Source organism: Letharia columbiana (genome assembly GCF_014066305.1).
Source record: "Letharia columbiana isolate WasteWater2 chromosome Unknown Sc0000018_s1, whole genome shotgun sequence".
Taxonomy (NCBI): domain Eukaryota; kingdom Fungi; phylum Ascomycota; class Lecanoromycetes; order Lecanorales; family Parmeliaceae; genus Letharia; species Letharia columbiana.
This window is the reverse complement of record NW_023501059.1, coordinates 167340-186483: the sequence shown is the minus strand read 5'-3', so window position 1 is coordinate 186483 and position 19144 is coordinate 167340. Positions and strand designations below refer to the sequence as shown.

The window sequence follows — 19144 nt, the reverse complement described above, 5'->3', positions numbered from 1 at the left end:
AATCTGGAGTGTGGGGATGGGTCCCGAGACTGTTTTGCAGAGCCTCGTGCGCCTGGACTACAGGCTATCAGACTCAGCTGATGCGCTGCCCGCACCCTAAAGTTGAAGGCGAAGTCGAATCCCCTTAAAAATTTAGAGTCAGACTTAGGGTACTAAGCCGCCCGGGGGGTTAGCCTCCTCATGTTGGGGCCCGGGTGGGGAATATCACATCTTGACAGTACCTAGTTGCGAAAGGGCGTGAACTCTTGCATACACAGCGGAGGTGAAGACTGAGTATGAACGAAATTGGGTGTCATGTTCTACAGACATGTGACTCACCTGGGGTATTCATAAGCCCGAGTAATGTCTTACGAAGCAGGAACAAAGAAATGTGGTCTTTGGCTTGACTTCTCGTCATGAACCGTAATCACAGCGTATTACGCCTGCATTTTTGAAGAGTATTTCCATTGGTTCATATGGACTGACGGATAAGATGTCGCCGGGTTCTGTCCATCATAATTCAGATGCATGCCTAAGTATCATCTCCTTCAACAATACCCAATCTCCACGTGCATTCCATTTCATGACATTCACACTTTCATGGCTTTTTTTTGCCGCCTTTCCCGCTGGCCCCACCAGAGCCCATAGCAGCCTCCCTCTTCTTGCTCTCTTTCGCATCTTGTTCCTTCTGTCGCTCCTGTTCTAGGCTTTCCTTCTCCTCTTTTTCTGCCTTTTTTCTTGCGGCCTCTTGCTCTCGCTTATCTTTGATCAGACTCAACCTCGCCAGATCTGCTCTGGCCTCGTCGGTCTTGCCTTCGGCATGCAACTTCTGGTATCGCTCTTTTGCTTGCTGTGCTTGGAGAGCTTCACGCTCGCGACGGGAGAGCTGACTGACGGGTGTAGACTTTGATGATTTGGAGGGGCCATCTGTAGGTTGGATGGGAGCAGCGGAGGCTTGGGAGCGGGATTTGGCGGTATGGTTTGGGTTCGCGGGGGCAAGGTCATCGTCGTCTTCTTCCTCAGACGAAGATGATGGTAGGTCACCTGGAGCGGCGGCTTTTGAGGACTTTTTCTTGATAGCTGCTTCTTTCTTTGCTTTGGCGGCAGCACGACGCTGTTCACGTGTCATAGGAGGTTTGTCCGGGTCTTCTTCCGATGATGATGATTCCTCCTCTGATGAGTCTTCTTCTGAAGACGACGACTGAGCTTTGGCATCACGCTGGTCCTAAGCATCGGGTCAGATTGCGTTACTAGTACAGGGGACAAAGGCCCGCCTACTCCCCACATGCTGGTTGGATTGCCATCTGCATCTAAAGGAGTGAGGTTCTTGCTAAACTTCTTGCCGCCTATCTAAGGGTCAATGAAAATTGTCAAAGACAATCGCAGGACTTGTGACATGCCTCCTCTAGTAGGCTTGCTGAACTTGCCAGCTCGTCCTCTGCTCCCTGGAGGCATATTGGCGGTGACTTTGTGATATGTCGAGAGTAGAAAAGAGAAAGAGATAGGGTTTTTGGGGTGGTTCAATAGGAGAGTGAGCTGAAGCTATAGTGTAGAATCTTTGGTAGTTAGAAGCATGCACAAGACTTCAAGCATTTATGTTTGTGGAGGGGCAGTCACTGGTTGATTGTAGAGTGCTTAGTCAGCCAATCTCACAGCCCTACCCACTAGCGGGCCTTCCTGTCTTGAAGAAAGATTACACTTCAGTGCTCTCAACAACTGTCTCGCCAGCTATTCAATTCAACCAGCCGAACACTTCACTGTTTCCGTTGTATCTGTGTAAGCAGGTTTACCTTTGAAGCTTTTCACGCGTGTCCTGGCTTTGGTGAGCGGTGCTGCGCGACTTCCTCGTCCATCAACCCTCGCGTCGATCGTCCGCCGGCTAGGCCTCGAGGGAACATCAAAAGTTCAACAGACCGTCGGCCTTTGGCTGAATACGCCTCATATAAGGCCCCTAATCAATCGCAAAACTTGAAAACTCCGCCGACCTCACTGCTCTTGTCCTATGACACCAATGCGAAGATTCTAGGATTAGTGGGTTTTGCTTAAAGACTCACACGGTTCAGGACATCGGCTCTGAACCATTCACATGCAATTCAATACCTAGGATTGTGACAGTTGAGATATTATTTTGCTCTCTGGAGTTGATGATATAATTAAGAATGGCGGGAAAACGAAAGCGGGCGGATACCTTAGCAGTTGGAGAGGTGGAAGGAGGACAAGTGAATGGCGGCGGGCAAGTGAATCAACAAGAGAAGTTCCAGGAATGGCTAGCCGATATAATGGAAATATTGAGAGAGTGAGCTACCCTTGACAGCCGCTACCACCCTCAGCCACCAGAATGATGCTGACTCAATCTATTTACAGCCAAGACACCACTCCTTCTACCTTCGACCGCCCCATTTCCACTTCTACACAAGAATCACATGATGCAAAGCGTACTAAGCTTTCCGAGTCCTCTGAGAAAACCACCGTCGCCACTCTCTTTAGGAGCAACGCTTACACTTCAATCGAGGAGTTTATCAAAGACGTAGACTACGCAGTCTCCAGTATCACGGAGGAGTTTCAGGAGAAGATTAGTGTCGGAATGAGTTCGTCATCTTATCAAACAATACATGCCCAGATATCACGCGCCAGAGCAGTTAAAAATGAGCTTGACCAGCTAGTGTTGAGGGAACTTGTCTGCAGGCCTGAAGTAATCAGATTGTCAAACGATGTCAAAAGTGAACTCTCGGATGAGCAAGACGCCAAGTCCAACTTTGATGGTCCAGCAAACAATGTTCTGACCCTTTTGGGCAATATGGGAAGTGGGCGAACAGGGCAGCTGTTTACCAGCTTACGGAAGACGAATATCTCGGATGGACCACTCAACGAGGCTGCACTGCCGAATGGCATTACTGCGACTAAGATAGTCCCGGTACACAGCATCATCAATACTGAGGACAAGAAACCTACACCCACACTGGGGGAACGTTTTCCACCTCCACCTGGGTTACTCCCTCTACCGCTACCAAAGCAGTCAAGACACACAGCAACAAGAAGCTCGTCCGTCAATTGGTATAATCCCACCGAGGCTGAGTCCAAAAGCAAGTCTGGCAGGCGAGATGGCTATACAACACAACCATTGTCGACTGGCCAGTGGCTGACATACAATGCGGCTCCTTCCTCCACTCAGATAGTGTCTCCAGAATCAAAGCGCAAACAGCGAGATCGAGCTTTGAGCTTTGGTGAGCCTCAGACTTCGATATCAGAAGAGGCAATGGTGGCGCACAATCAGGCCAAGGAGGATGCTTTGTTTCGCAGTGTGTACTCCAGCTTTGCACCTGACCGCGATGACTCTGGAGCGATCGTCGCTGAGCAACAGAAGAATCGCTTCTGGTGGCGCAAATATGGGGAGCAGAGGTACCACGAGTTACTGGGAATGAGGGATGCTGGATTGTATGAGGCAGAGGCCAACGGCGTTGGAGATGAAGATGGTATAGATGAAGTGGAGATTCAAGAAGCCATCAAAACTTGGGAGTCAGAGGAAATCCCGCCAGAAATGAACCCGTCCAAGATTGTTAGTCTCGAAACACCCGAGACCAGCAAAGAAGCCGATACTATTCTCTCAGAAATATCGGACCTGCTTGAGACTCTCGATTCTCATCAGCGCATAAGGAATCTTACACTCGCAGCTAACGCACGCACCATGAGTGGACAGAACCCTCAGTCGACCGCCCTCACTGGAACTCCCACCAGCCCGTCGTCCGCAGAAGTTGACGTCTACGAGGTGCTGAAGGCTCAGCTAACCCTGATTGTATCTACATTACCACCTTATCTGGTCGCCAAGCTGGATGGCGACAAGTTAGGTGCTCTCAACATCAGCACTAAACTAAAGGTCGAGAGCAAGAACCAAAAGGGTACAATGGAGTCAGACGATTCTGCTACAGGCGCAAGAGCAGCAGTCCGGCCTGCAGCAACTCCAAGTAATCCACAGGCTGCCAGCGCGTACGCAAATGCCCCCACACGCAGCAGTAGCTATATTCCACCGACGGCTACCCCTGTTCAGCGCTATCAGCAGCAGCCTGGGTACGGAGCTCAGACTGCACCCAGACAATCATCAAACTCGGGCTACCTTCAAAATCCGCAATACTCAAATCGACCAGCTTCATACAACTACTCCGCTGGAACACGACCCACCTATCCTCCTCAGAGCCAACAGCCTCCACAGCGTGCGGTGTCTTCCTCCAACTACGCCGCGCAGTACGGCCAGCAGTCGTCGCAGTCTTTCGGTTCCTATCAGCATGGATACCGCGGCTACTCAGGGGTAGGCCAAAATGGGAGAAGTTACAATTACAATCAACAATACTCGACTCCTCAGGCCCGTCCTCCGAACTCCGTCCAACCACCACAGGCTTATCGAGGGAGTCAAACTGACTATCAGCAACGAGCGGTGCCTCCGCAGGGTTACGGCTACGGCTCTGTTCCAGCGGCCGGGAGTGCATCTCCACATCAACAGCGCTCATCATTCTCTGCCCAAGGCCAGGCAGCTCCGCCACAGCGCCCTACAACGCTTTATCACACGCATTCTTCACAGTACAACCCACAGACTCCAGCGTCGCCTCTCGTCAATGGCGCAAGGTCATCTGGCTCTCCGACTCAACAGGGACACTTGACTGCTGAGGAGCAGGCAGCTTTGATGGCCAGGCAGAAAGCTCAACTGGCAGAGAGGCAAGAATCGGGCACGCCACAACCTCCCGCTAGTCAGTATGGGCAGCAGAACGGGACGCCTGTCCCTCAACAGAACGGAGTGGCGGCATGATAGGTTGACATGGGAATTGACATGTGAAAGGGAGGAAGAATAATTCGATTCTCGATCTCATAAGTTCTTAGGAGTGCTATTCTAAATGCAAGGGTTAGACGAGCTCAAGCAATTATACCTTATCCTTATCATTCCTACCAATTAGAAAAAAGTAGATTAGGTAGTAGAACAAGAAGTATGAGGGGTGTTGGCCTTTCCATAATTGGACTTGATTCACGCACAAAAGCAGGAAAGGCGCAATGCGCAGCTAAGTTGGACATACATGAAACTTCCCTATCGGTCAAATCAGACCCTCCCAGAACGCCGCCTCCTGACGTATCTAACCCGCCCTGCTCTTCCCAACGAGCACTTCCGTCCACTCCAATTGGCCTCGCGTATTGAAGACCGATCCTGCCCAACACCACCGCAAGTACCTAAGACACTGCGCTTTATTTGCTAGGATATGGCTCGCAGGTTTGCCGCTCCAGAGCCAAACCTCGTGAACAGGAGGTGGCTCTGACACTCGCTCCATCGTGCCTCGCCTGGGCTATGGCCCTCTCGAGTTCTCAGACATTGGTTTCAGGTGAGTGTGGGTAAAATGATTATTATTCTTGGGAGTATATGCTTAATATTTGTCTACTTATTGGACCGTGCTGACGGAGGGTTCCTCCTGTTAGCAACTCCGCCATTCAGTCAACGATACGACCCCCCAATCTTCGGGATCCAGAGAACAGCAGAACAGTTAGAACTTAGAACGATACTTTGACTAGTCATCTCTCCAGAATGCCAACTGATACTACTTGACACCCAGCACTGATTGATACGGCCAATCTACTGGAAATTTACCCACGATGCCTTCCCTCGGGGGCACTCGACGCCGGCACTCGAAACAGTCATCTTCCTCCTCATCCTCCCACAAGAAAGCCCCTCCCTCGGTCATATCTACCGTCTCTTCAGCAAGTAGCAATGCTACCATTACCCCCAGATCTATCTTGCCGTCGAGCCTACGACCCTCCAAGTGGCCAGATGCGAAGAAGGAGCCTGTCAAGCGGATAGAACACCATCCTAATCAGCCTCGAAGTACGAACAACTCGAACAAAGAGAACATTGACGTCTTTGCGTTCATGGAACATGAGGAGGATGAAGGTATCCGCGACGCTGTGGGAGAGAAAGGACACCAAGACGTTCATTCGGAAGAGGAAGAGCAAGAGCTCTCGGGCATCGCTGTGGGAGAGAAAGAACACGAAGACAATCAATCGGAAGAGGAAGGGCTATCGTCTGGCGAAAGCTCCAACTCGAGTCCTGCGAGGATAATGGCACAACCACAGAGATCTCCCAGATACAGTGACCTGGAAGTGCGAGCGATTCAAGACGGCGTACAGCGCGCCTGGGGACGTGGAAGTCTACACTCGGATTCCGGAATTTCGGTGCGCTCCAGCAGTCCTGATCAGGGGTCGCCAATACTACAGCACAAGCTACCGACAGTCTTCGACGAACCCGGTACCGAGCAGGATGTGCAAGACTCCTATCGCATGGAGCGATACGGCTTTAACCTCAACCCCGACCCTGCTACTGATCGCAATTCAGCTTTCGGCCACAAGCATTGGCCTTCGCTAGAGACGGACCACAACCAATGCCCCGAGGCCTACTACGCCCCATCACCGCCTATGCTGGCCCAGACTGCTCATGACGCGGGCGTTGAGTTGTCTGAGATGTCACCGAGGCTTCCTCATCACCTGAGTAGGGGTACTTCATATCAAGAGCGGCCTCGGCCCAAGGCCAGCATGTCAGGCTACGAGTTCCTGGCGTCAAACATTCACTCTAAGGACGATACGTTGCTGAAGCCTATCTATCGCAAATTCGAAATGCTCAACAATCGCATGCTGCTGTATCTGCAAGATGAAATATCCGAGATGGAGGAGCAGTTGAAAGATCTAGATGATGCTATTGCGCACGAGGAACAGAACAATGTGAGGAGGCCCGCTTCGCGGAGGGCCGAGGCGAAGCTGCCGTCTCAATTGCAATGGCACAGATTGGATCTGGTAGGGAGAAGCTTCGCGAAGATGGAGCAATACAGCAAGTCACCGCTTTCCATCTTTTACTCCGCCAGAGGTCACTAACGAAGTTCACCTAGACCGCGCCCTCACGTCTTATAGCAGCCTGACTAAGTCTCTCGAACCTGCTTCCCATGCCGACATCACCGCCTACCGCTCCTGGATCACCAAGCACACCCCCGTCGTCGAGTCTGAAAGCGCCTTCCTCAACCAAGACTCAGACCTCCTCTGCGTATCTCCCTCAGCCCCTAGACTAGATTTTCGATCCGGCACTGCCCTGGAGACGCCCGTTACCGTCGTGGTCTTTGGACTACTGTCGACCATCATCGTGTTCAAATTGGTACCGCAGATTGTGGCTAGATTGGTCATCAGTGCGATGGTTGGAGTAGCAAGTTTATGCACGTTGAGTCCGGAGGTAATTAATAATCCAGGTAGCTTGCTAGATTGGGGCAAGGCTATCGCTACGTGAGTCGCGCCTGGGGCGTGGAAAATGTCGGGAGGGAATGCTAATGCGATGCTCAGGTACACGGCTGTCATAGGGATGCTTGCTGTTGTTGTGAGCTAAGACCCTACAGGCCCTTGATGACGAAGTTTCATTTGGATATTACGAATCGCGTTACGGCCTTTACGATATTTGCAGCGCATTGGAGTTGTTGGATACAGGCTGTATTTCACCCCTTGTTTTTGATTTGGCGATACCCCTCAACGGATACGGCAGGGCTGTTGGAGCCCCTGGAATGAGCGTTTCGGATGGGCAAGGGTATGGAAATGGAGATTCACGGCCAACGGGATCACGGGGTTTTATCTTGCCAATATTCTTGGAGCATGGCATGACCGAAAGGGCTCTGGTGTTCGTGACTCCGGGAGTCCCACCCATCATATACCCCTGGCTTCGGACCGTCGTTTACATTTTGAGAAAGGAAATGCAAGCGAATAAACACTCAAGCTCCTATCCTAATGGCTCCTACTTCGGTGTCTCATCGGTCTAGTCTTCTGTTTGGCCGGCCGCTTCTTTTTCCTTTCACCGTGATGGCGGCCATGTTGCTAGGATGTTTCCACGGTGTGTGTGCGGTAAGGAGGTGCATGCGTCGCGTAGCGTAGCGTAGTGTAGTTGAGGGGTGTGGCGTCAGGGGGAGAGGGAATCACGTTCGGATAGGAAGTACCTGGGGTAGCACGCATACCCGGAGAGTAGGTAGGTAGGCGAGGTAGGGTCTGGGGAAGGTTTGATGAGTGGACGGATAGAAAGTCCGTGGATAAGGCAGTTCATTGTTTTTGTCTTGGGTATCGGCATTGGTGGAAAGCCATTTCTTAGTTATAGAGATATCTAATTTTACAAAACTGATATTTTTGGACTCGTGTCCTGATTACGTGAAACCGAATGTAGTCTTTCGCGTTCCTCTGCTCTTCTTTTTCGTAGCATCGTAGCAGCTTTTGTTATTATTCATCACGTCATGGCTCCAGGCCCTTCTTCTCATCGAGCACCCGATTGAAGAGGCTGGGTCGGCTGGGGCCAAGGCAGAGGATGTGTAGATTATGCTAGTACTTATTGATTATGAACTTGAAATTCATTAGGGCCGTGGTAAATATCGCTCGTCTTTGAACAGACATCGTTGGCGGCACACGGCCTCCCCATCGATGATCCATCCTGACATGGTGTCCTTGAACGGCTTAGAATCTCCCAGTCCTCCGAAGCCAGGGCCGCGCAATTCCATAGTAGTATGCAATGCCGACTGCGGTTCCGCCCAAATGCCCGGCGTGCCCGACTATGGGGGCGTAGCCTGTTGCCATGCCCACCACAGTTGCTATCGTGAGGAGCGTTTCGCCAGCCCAGAGAGGCATAGGAAGGATGAAGAAGATTGAAGTCCACGCCCACGGCATGATGCACACGCATGCACCGGTCAGACCGCAAGCGATCCCTGAGGCACCTTGACTCCCTCCGTAGTTAGCACCGCCACTGCCGGATATTGCCAGGGCCCTTTCCTTGCTGATTTGTATACCCAGGACTCTGGGGTCCTTGAGCTTGTCCCAGCGTCGGTTGAACATCTCTTTACGCAGTGTTTCCTTCGTGTCCTCCCAATAGATGTAGGCTCTCGAAGAGGAGACTGCGGAAATCACGCACAATCCCATAAAGCAGGGCACACCGAGTAGTCCGACAAGAGGACGTCCAAAACCCCATATGGGTAGCACGCTGAAGCCTAGATGTATCAGGTTGCCATGGGCGAACGAGCTACTGATCATTACCCACCAACGTCCTTCTCTGAGGTTCTCCCCTGAGTTGACGAAGTTCCGTCGGATCAGGTCTGCACGGGCGTGGTTGCCCTTGGCTGCCAGGTTTTCGGCGGTCCATTTGTAATAATATGTAACGCAGCAGAAGCCAATGATACTTCCGACGACTATGTTTGGCTTGTTGCGCACCCAGAATGATTCGGGAGTGTAGTAGCCGTAGCTATTGTTGTTGTAGCTTCTGTGGGAAGACCATGCCGGTCGTCGGAGTACTAGATTCAGGACCTTTTTTGGCTGGGGCGGGAACATCTGGTGTGAGGGAAATTGTCAGCAATGATGAATCTCAAGGAGGGTAGACCGTAGACCAGGTACCTGTGCCGCCCGAGCATAGCGTTGGCTTGACCGCTTCGACAGCCGACTTGGGAGCTGACTGCTATGTCCCAGGGGTCCGAGCCTCGGCCGGGTAGTCACCTGAAGGACCGATCTCATCGGTGTGGGAGAGAATGTTTTCATGTCGAAGCAAGGGCGCGTTGAAGGCAAAGGCTGTTGGCTGGTTACTTTTAGTCATCCGGTTGACTGATGGCTGACATGAGCTTCCCGTGGCTGAGTCGGGGATGGGTAGGGGATGGATTGCGTGGCAGGCATGGCAGCAACTGCAGCATTGATTAGACTGGTTCAAGACTTTACTTTTATGAGAGGTTTCCTTTGAGCATTGAGTGAGCTGGCCATTCGGCTGGTCGGACCTGGCGCTAAGCGGGATTGGAAAAATACAGGGATTTGGTCCCGAGCGTCTCTTGATCCAGCAATGATGTCCCTTACATGACCAAAAAGTGTCTTGGGGAACAGCAAGCATCTGCGAAAAAGGAAAAAGATCACTGATTGATTGAGAGGACGGACATGAAAGAAAGATGGAAAGACTACTCCAATGGACGAGTGAGTGAGTGAGTGAGTGAGTGAGTGGGCGGAATTTGGCCACCAAGGCTGTGCCGAGCCGCTTTCCTCTCCTCCTTCCTAGTCAGGCTGTATCACTTCCTTCCCTTTCCTTCTCATTCCTTCTCTCTCCTTCTCCCTTCGAACTACCTACTACCCTCGCATTCTCGCAGGCTGGCTTTATTCTACATATCTTCTTCATACTGCACATCTATCTCATTCGATTTGCTAGACTAGCACCACAAGTATGTCTTCTTTTCTCTCACTACCACTAGAAATACGTTTCCACATCTACCGAGAGCTACGCTCTTTCAAGTCGCCTTTAATCAAGTCCCCCTTTCAGGATGATTCCAATGCACTCGGCTACTGTAGCTTTGGCTTTCAGTCCAGGATTCTGGAAACGAATCGTCAGATATTCTATGAGGCCAAGGAGGTCTTTTACGGCGAAAACTATTGGACCTTCTTTGCCTCCCAGCGAAACCAATTCAGCTCGATTCTTTTCCGAATGGAACCTATGGTGCTGACCCTACCGTTCATAAGAAGAGCACATATTAGATTTGGCATGTTTGATTGGCTCTTTCGGGAATCCTACGGACTCACCCCATGCGCTTATGGGGACATCACAAAGACGAACGTCGAAGAAATTTGCCGGGTACTGCTCACAGCTCCCGCCCTCAGAACGATAAAGATAATTTGGACGGAGACTTGCACATTCTTTCCTGAGCGGAGACCGTCGGAACTAGACAGCGTGCGAAGCCTCATCTTTGAAGTTTTGCGGCCTTTGCTCGCTCTCCCAACGACGACCGACCTTCAAAAGAGCAACATCATGGTGGCCTACATGAACGGGGTGAAGGCAACAGATATGGAGCTCGGATTTTCGGAATGCGTTGACGAAGTGATTGCCCTTCACCGTTCTACGAAAGTCTTCCGAGGACTGTGAACACTGTCGCCAAATTCCATGGTGGATCACATGAATGATTGTTAGACTGCTCATTGCCATCTGCAAGATTAAATCCGAATGGCACAGTGAACCTCCCAACCGCGGAAAACAAAGAGAACAAAGCCACACAAAGAAACACAATGGGCTGCGGCAGTATGCTTCATGCCATTTTCAATGGCATTGTTTGTCTTTATTATCTGTGCAACATGGATGTCGCAGAGTCTAAAACTGGGCAGCTTCACTTCTCCACAACCATCTTAACCTTTTGCTTCACTTCCAACCCTTTCTCTATAGTCGACTTCACACACGCAACCACGCCAGCTCCGTTCCTTTCACTAAAGACTTTTCTCAACAACCTCCTGTCACGATGTCCCGCATACCATACTTTTCCAACGAGCTTTCTCCCTGGCCGCGCATACATCTTGGCGAAGTACCTTCGAATGCTACCGCCGTCGACCAGCAGGCGACTTTTCCGCGACTCCGTCGTGGCTCTAGTCAGCGATCTGGTAGTACTCCGAGCTCCATCAGGCTTAGAGGACGAGCCAGTAGCGACGCAGGCCCTGTTCCGGCAAAATCGCAAGTCCGTGGCCGAAGTACGAGCTTTGGGTCCACCCAAGAGTACGAAGACGTCTACCGTTCAGCACCTGTACAGCGATTTGATCGCAAGGTTAGCTACCGCAAAGTCCAGGAGCTTCTGACGCTAAGAAAGCAAAAGCTGAAAGAAGCAGAGCGCAAAGGAGACGAGGTTGAAGTCTTTAGACTCAAGAATTTGAACCTCTTTGACGACATTGAAGGGCTCAAAATCGAAGATGATGAGCCAAAAGAGGTTAAATTTTGCGGGAATACCACCGGACAACCCGATCACCACGACTCCACATCGCATGTTGATGTTTTTGACTTTGGCTTCACTCCCCGACCAAAGTCGGTGAGTCAGGGGCACACGCCCACACTCTGCTGGCATCTGAAGCTCCAATACACACAAGGTCTGACAGTGCCTGATGAGTTCTCCCAATGCGACATCCATCCTACACCCAGCCCATGCGCCTTCTCAAGTTCGAGCTTAACACTCCAGTCGGCGTCGCCAAGCTCGCTCAGCTCCGGATCCAGACGTTCTTTGCGCCACACGAAGGTCTCATCTATCGGCTCCTCCACGCTCAGAGACTCTTCAGAACCCTCTTCACCCGCCACGTGGTCATCGAAAGCAATCGTTTCGGAGCCAACGTCACCCATAAAGGATCCCTCAATCGCACTGAACTCGTCAGAGCCATCGTTTCCCGCAGAGGATTCTCCAAGCGCACCCAACCCCGACGAGGAAGATTCATTCTTATACATCGCCAAATACATTAAGAAGCATGCTCAGGGCGATAGGCAATTTAAAGAGGCTAGACAGTCAAGACCCCAAGCCTCCAGTGCCGATGCTAGACGCTCGATCCATATCCGATGCACTTGCACAAACCACAATTGCCGCACCTACCTCCGTGGCCCCCCAAGCAAGCACTGCCGCTTCTGCAAGCTACCCAGACAGCAACCCGCAATCGCTGCCGCGGTAGACCGCATCGAGGAAATGAAGAGGTCAGTCCTAGCGCAAGGAGATGCAGGATCGTCAGCGGAGGAGCCATCAGAAGCCGACGAGTTTCGGAAGTTCGAGGCTTTCCAGGAAGAAATGAAGCTAGTGGAGATGTACAATGCGGAGACGGAGAAGAGATGTAGGAGCGGTCTTTGGTGGGAAGGATGGCTCATTGTGCAGGATTTGAATAGGCAGGGAATTGCTGGATCGAAGCCTTTTGTTTATGAAAGGGACGGTTAGGTTGCCTGACTCGATCATCTACGCTTTCTCGGATCCTGAGACTTGATGTTGTGGGGGTTGAAGTGCATGATATTAATACATTCTTCATTATATCTTCATGTTCGTGGACATACCCAACCGCAATGAACTCGCAGACACACTTCTCTTGCTCAATCCTTTTCTTACCCCTCCCAATACCACTATGCTGCGAACCTGGGCTCCTGCCGGGGTTCTTCGTGTGCCGGGTCCGGGGATGACGCACTGGGCAGAGGGGTATCTCCTGGCGGGAATGTGCTTCGTTTTCGGCAACAGCTCGTCGCTATCGGTGATCGAGTGCTAGGGGAAGCCGTTGGGGGCTGAGGTGGGGTATGATAGGGTGTTGATACATGTGTTACATTTACCGGTTGCGTTGACTTGTTTTGAGTCTGGTGGCGGCGGTGGGGATGGGGTGGAGGAATGGCATGAAGACGAAGAAGAAGACGTAGGATGGGGAACCTATCTATGGAGAGTTGAGACATCGTTCTCGTCATGAAGACAGCCTTGACGCTATGACAGCGTCTCGGCAGTTCGGGAACGCCCATGCCAATATCTTTGCTCTCGTCACGTCCCCATCCTCGACACATACGTCTCCCTTCTGCAGACTGCTTGTGTCGGGCAACGCAGGCAAAGGCTACAATAAATACCTTAGACGTGAGAGTCTGCTCGCTGTGCAAGTAGTCCAGGAGACATTCCTGTTTCGACTCTCCCATCTCAGGGCACCGCTTGAGATAGCTAGCTATGGCTGAGTCATTGTGGAGAGGGTGGTTTGGAGTATCATGGACAGGGTCAATCGGCAACGATTTGTTTCAGCACATTCGATCCGTAACGCGCGCAGGGCGTTTAGTCTACATAGCAGGCGGCAGTTCCTGTCTATGCTAATCTATCCCGAATCCTGGTTCCTCGAAACAAGTGACCAGCGACCAGGGAGATTCTAGAAAGGGCGGTCCGTACGTAGGTAACAGCGGCCGTTGGAGGAAGGGTGTTGTAGGTTCGCTGCACCGATGCTACCATGACCCATGTGTTCTTGCCATAGCAGATGTGTTTGGCTTCTGCATACGTCTGCTTGTTCGCAAGCGGCAGGGTTGATGGAAACGAGGTTTCCCATAAGCTTGTGATTGGGTCGTCGTTGAAGTTTTGGCGCTCGGTGAGTGACGGTCGGTCCAGACGGAGGCTGAGTGTGGCTCGAGATATCGAGCTCGAGGGGGTGGCTGAGGAGGGTGGCCATTGAGTAGTAGTGGTTTCATTACCAAGCTAAGACTGATCTTACTAGCGTGCACGAATTAAAATACCCACGGAATCATATCCTGTCCAATCACGGGGTTTTGCTCATCGTTAAGACTAGACCAAAAGGTGATCACTAGTAGTTCGTCATTAAACAGTAACTTATACTCATGTTTAGGCTTGCAGCGTATGACCGCTTGCCCCCACATCTACTGCCCCAGGAAAAGAAGACGCGGCGCCGGACAAGAGTGGAGACTCATTACTCCAAAAATGGGGATTTTTACTGCCCGTGAATCGAAAGTTCTAGCTCTCCTATACCCAAACAAACAGGCGTAGCCCATTGGCATGGTCACCAATTAGATTATGACAAGGTTTCTGTGGGATTGATGATATAGCCCCACCAAGCAAAGCACGCTATACTATATAGGGCTAGCATAAGACTTCGAGTAGCACCTGTGCCATCTGCCAAAAACTTTCATATAACGCTTATGCTATATTATTAAGCTATAGAAAGTAGATATACGTATTTAAAGTACTTAGTAAGATTAGTACCTCTTTAATTAGCTTTAGAGAACGTCTATACCTCTATAATCATATCGAATAAGATTAGTTAATCTTAATAAGATTATAATAACTACAATTTTAAGAAGCACGTATTTATATTAAAGTTATTAATGAATACTATATTAAAAATAATAGACGAAGACTAGAAATTATTAATAAATAAAGTAGTTACTATTTTTAGAGCGGCGATAATATTTATAGAAAGGGCGAATAATAAATTTAAAATTTAGATAGTTTTAGACGAAGTATATAAACTAGCTATTAACTTAAGTAATCGAGATAATAATATAAAGAAAAAGATTATATATATTAAGTATTAGATAACTAGTTTAGAAAGTAATATATTAACGACTAGCTACGCTAGCGTACTAAGTCGATTCTCGATATTCTCTTTTATTATCGAAGAAATCTCTATTATATTATTAGTAATATTGAAATAAGATTAAGTATTATATAATAAGCTAAATGAGATTATTATAAAGCTATAAGACGAGATAATAAATAAAGTATTAAAGAGAAAGATATCGAGCGAGATAACTACGATAATTAATAAATATATAAAGAATATAGATATTATAAGAAAATCTATTAAAACGACTAGAAGGCTAGCGAGTAGCGATATATATATTATAGCTATAAATAAGAAGAAGATAAATAAACTAAGAAAAAGTAAGAATTAAACTCTAAAGATAAGTAATAGCGTGAGAGTAATTACTAAAATATATAATCTTCTACTTTATAAAGTGAGAATTAATATATTCGATATTAAAGATATAACTACGATAATTAAAAGAGTTTAGAACGAGAATATTAATACGCTAAGCCTCGATATAGTATAGCTAGACTAATTCGGCGCGAATAAAGAGAGTTATAATAAGAGTTTATTAATTATTAAATTAGTATCTTTAGAAAAGAAAATAAAGTATTAAAAGAAGGTCTAGTTATCGATTTGAAACTATATAGCTATTATATTTATAATAAGTAGTATAAATCGAAGTAATACTTCGTATATTAGAAATACGATTATCTATCGATTATATACTCTAAAAAGAATTACTTAGTATACGAGAAATGCTTAGAGAAGTATTATTATAAAGAATATACGATTAATACTTATAAATATTCGGTTTACGAGGGACTATATAAGGCTTAAAATAAAATATATATAATAAAGAAGAGAGAGATAGCGAGAATAAGAATAGCGAGATAATAGATTTCTTTACGATTTATAATAACGAAGGAAGTATCGATTAGCTATTAAATAAGCGATTAATTAAATAATTACTTTTAAAATATATTTAATTATAGACGAAATAAGAAATTTTTTTTAAGATTAATATTTACGCGTAATAGATTAATAGATAAAGATAGAATAATTAGTAGAGAAGGAATTAGAGTATTAAATCTCGAAAGAATTATTATATTAAATCTCTAGTCGAGTAAAAGAAGATATACTTCTATATTATTAATAAGAGTCTTATCTAGAAATAGATCGCTCTTTAAAGTAATAGACGAAGTTAAATAATATAAGAACGATATAGCGATGAGAAAAATTAATAATCTCGAGAATAATAGATAGCCTCTAAGTTAAAAGAGTAATAATAAGAGAATTACGATCTCTATTAATAGAAATAAAAAGAGATATATTCGATTTATCGATAATTAAGAAAAGAAGAATACTTAGAAAGAAGATATAGACTCTATAAATTAAACGAAGCGAGTAAATAATATTAATAATAATATTAAGAAATAATAATATACTTTAATTAGCTATTAATACTATAATATAATATAAGAAAATCTAGAATAGTTATAATAGAACTTTTTAATAATAAAAAGATCTATAATATTAATATAGTAGTAATTTAGAAGCTCTAGAGAAATATTAATATAAATACGTTATATTATCTTCTAAAGAATAGATTTAACTTAATCTATCTCTACTATAATAATATACGAATATACTTCTATATTAATAAGAGAATATCACTAAAGTAATAATACTTATTATATTACTTATCGAACCTCTATACTCTTAATATTAAGTTCGAAAATAATAGAATTATATATATATATAATATTTATAATCTCGATAATTAATAAATAGATAAATTTAACGAACTATATAAGACGCTTATAGAGTTTAAGAATAACGAATAGATTATACTAGGCGACTTTAATCTTTATTATATAATATAAAGAAAATTAAATACTCGTATTAATAAGAGAGTAGAAGAATTAATATTTATAGCGAAAGAATTCGCTATAGAATAAGTATTATTAATAGAAACGATAATATATAAAGAAAACTATTAAATAATAATAGATCTACTATTTACTACTCTAGTATTAATAATAAATATTATTAATTATAATATCGAAAATAATTTTAAAAGTAAATCTAACTATTTTTTAATTTTTATAAAGTTTAAGCTAGTCGTAATAGAGTTAGTATTAATAATATGTTAAAACTTTAATAAATTAGATATCGAGATCTTAAGAGAAATACTCGCTAGAGTTATAGTATCGAAAGAGTATCTAGTTAATTCCTCGAGAAATAATAAAAATCTTATTAACGATAGTATCGATTATTAAATAGTAATTATTATTAACTCTATTTAAGTAACTATAGAGAAGTTTATTTCGATTATTAAATTATCGCTATAATCTAGATTAGAATTTATATTAAAATATAAAAAAGTATAAAGACGTTATAAATTACTAAAAAGAAATTAAAGAATAATACTCTTAAAGAAAGTATAGAATAAGTATAAAGTCGCTAAGAACTTTAAAAATAATTTAATTAAGAGAATTATTAGAAAGGTGTTTAGAGAGTTTATAATAGAGGCGTATAAGTCGTTATAAATAATATGAAAAAAGATTAAGTAGATTAGAAAATAACTTATAATATAGATATATCTCTCTCCGCTATTTAATAAAGATAAATAAGAATATAACGAACTAGACTCGAAGGTAAATCTTTTTATAAGAATATTCTTCTTATTATCGATATAGACGAAGTTAGATAATATTAGCATTAATATAATATATCTATAAGTTTATCTAATAAATATAATTATTGTAAATAAGATAAGAAAGACTATAACGTAAGTATCGTTAAAGAGAGTCTTAAGAGAAGACGTAATCTCTAATCTAATTCTTAAGAAGATTCTAAAGTCGTTACTCCTTTATCTATATAGAATATTTAATATATATATAATAAACGGCTACTACTTAGAGTACTTTAGAATATCGATAATAATTATTCTTTCGAAGTTAAATAAGAATTACTCGATTTTTAAAGGATATTAATTAATAGCTCTACTTAATACTATAGAAAAGGTAATAAAATTTATTCTTACTAGAAGAATAGTATATCTTGCGAAAATATATAGACTTCTATCGATTATATATATAGAAGATTATAGATTACGATTATATAAATACGATATTTATTATCTTCTAGAAAGAATATATTAAATCTAGAACTCTAATAAAGTAACTACGATGTTATTACTAGACGTTTCAGATATATATAATAAAATCTCTTATCCTCGACTACTCTATAATCTTTAAAAGCGAAAAATCGATATAAGAGTAGTTAACTAAATAGAATTATTCTTATTTAATAGAATAATAGTATTAAAAATAAGCGAATACTCTATATTAAAGACTCTTATAGTAATTAAAATTCCTTAAGAATTATCGCTATTATCTATACTTTATCTCTTCTATAACTTAGATCTTATTAATAAATATAATAATCGCGCTAATTTAGAAATAATAGTTATCGGCTTTATAGACGATATAAGCCTTTTAATAGTAAGAGACTCTATCGAGAAAAACTATAACGCTCTTCGTAAAATCTATAACGAAGTTTATATAAAAGTAGGCGTTATAATACGAATTAGAGTTTAATCTTAATAAATATTAACTATTATATCTTAATAGAAAATAGAGATTTAGTTTAGACTATTCTCTATAACTTAATAAGAGATAATATATTAAGATAAGACGCTTTATCTACTATCTAGAAGTCGAAATTAATTTTAAACTTTTATAAAGTTATTATAATAAGAAGATTTAATCTAAGACTATTAAAAGTATCGATATATTAGCGAGAATTATTAAATCGATATAAGATAATAATTATAAGAGTATAAGATAGCTCTATTAGATGATAATTATTTTATAAATAATATATTATTACTTAATATAATATTAGCCCGAAGATATTATTAACTATAATAAAACTTATCTCTTATTATTATAAAGAATTTAATTATAAATAGAGAAAAAGATAACTAAAGTATTTAAGATTATATTTATTTTAATACTCGATATAAAAGCGTATCTTTTATTAGTTAAATAATAGCTAGATAAGATTACCTCGAAAGCTATCTTATAAATCGCTATTAGTTTAATATATAGCGAGATTATTAAGTTACGATTCGAGTGATAAAAGTCTAAAAAGAAAATCTAAGAAGAATAGAAAACTAAATTTACTAAAGCGATATATTAATAGATTCGAAGAATAATACGGCGATATTAATAAGATTAAGAAACTACGCTCTTTTAGCGTTACTCTTAACTAAGAGTCTTCTAAAACGATAATTTATAAGATTAAGAAA

General features: G+C 43.9%; 6 protein-coding genes across 6 annotated transcripts; 4 read left to right on the top strand and 2 right to left on the bottom strand.

Moving 5' to 3' along the window:
• Window positions 1-577: 577 nt before the first annotated feature.
• On the bottom strand, window positions 578-1434 carry HO173_006167 (uncharacterized protein; the record flags this gene model as incomplete). Its single annotated transcript, XM_037308078.1, has 3 exons — window positions 578-1204; window positions 1258-1325; window positions 1380-1434. The coding sequence occupies 3 exons, from the start codon at window positions 1432-1434 to the stop codon at window positions 578-580; spliced, it is 750 nt and encodes a 249-aa protein (XP_037164852.1).
• A 704-nt stretch (window positions 1435-2138) lies between these two features.
• HO173_006166 (uncharacterized protein) lies at window positions 2139-4777 on the top strand (the record flags this gene model as incomplete). The annotated part of the gene is made up of 2 exons (XM_037308077.1): window positions 2139-2275; window positions 2344-4777. The coding sequence occupies 2 exons, from the start codon at window positions 2139-2141 to the stop codon at window positions 4775-4777; spliced, it is 2571 nt and encodes an 856-aa protein (XP_037164851.1).
• An 830-nt stretch (window positions 4778-5607) lies between these two features.
• HO173_006165 (uncharacterized protein) lies at window positions 5608-7375 on the top strand (the record flags this gene model as incomplete). Its single annotated transcript, XM_037308076.1, has 3 exons — window positions 5608-6832; window positions 6891-7275; window positions 7333-7375. 3 exons carry the CDS (start codon window positions 5608-5610, stop codon window positions 7373-7375), a joined length of 1653 nt encoding a protein of 550 aa, XP_037164850.1.
• Window positions 7376-8478: 1103 nt separating this feature from the next.
• Window positions 8479-9546, bottom strand: HO173_006164 (uncharacterized protein; the record flags this gene model as incomplete). Its single annotated transcript, XM_037308075.1, has 2 exons — window positions 8479-9342; window positions 9406-9546. 2 exons carry the CDS (start codon window positions 9544-9546, stop codon window positions 8479-8481), a joined length of 1005 nt encoding a protein of 334 aa, XP_037164849.1.
• Window positions 9547-10210: 664 nt separating this feature from the next.
• HO173_006163 (uncharacterized protein) lies at window positions 10211-10903 on the top strand (the record flags this gene model as incomplete). The annotated part of the gene is made up of 1 exon (XM_037308074.1): window positions 10211-10903. The coding sequence occupies one exon, from the start codon at window positions 10211-10213 to the stop codon at window positions 10901-10903; it is 693 nt and encodes a 230-aa protein (XP_037164848.1).
• Window positions 10904-11270: 367 nt separating this feature from the next.
• HO173_006162 (uncharacterized protein) lies at window positions 11271-12710 on the top strand (the record flags this gene model as incomplete). Its single annotated transcript, XM_037308073.1, has 1 exon — window positions 11271-12710. The coding sequence occupies one exon, from the start codon at window positions 11271-11273 to the stop codon at window positions 12708-12710; it is 1440 nt and encodes a 479-aa protein (XP_037164847.1).
• Between the last annotated feature and the right edge of the window lie 6434 nt (window positions 12711-19144).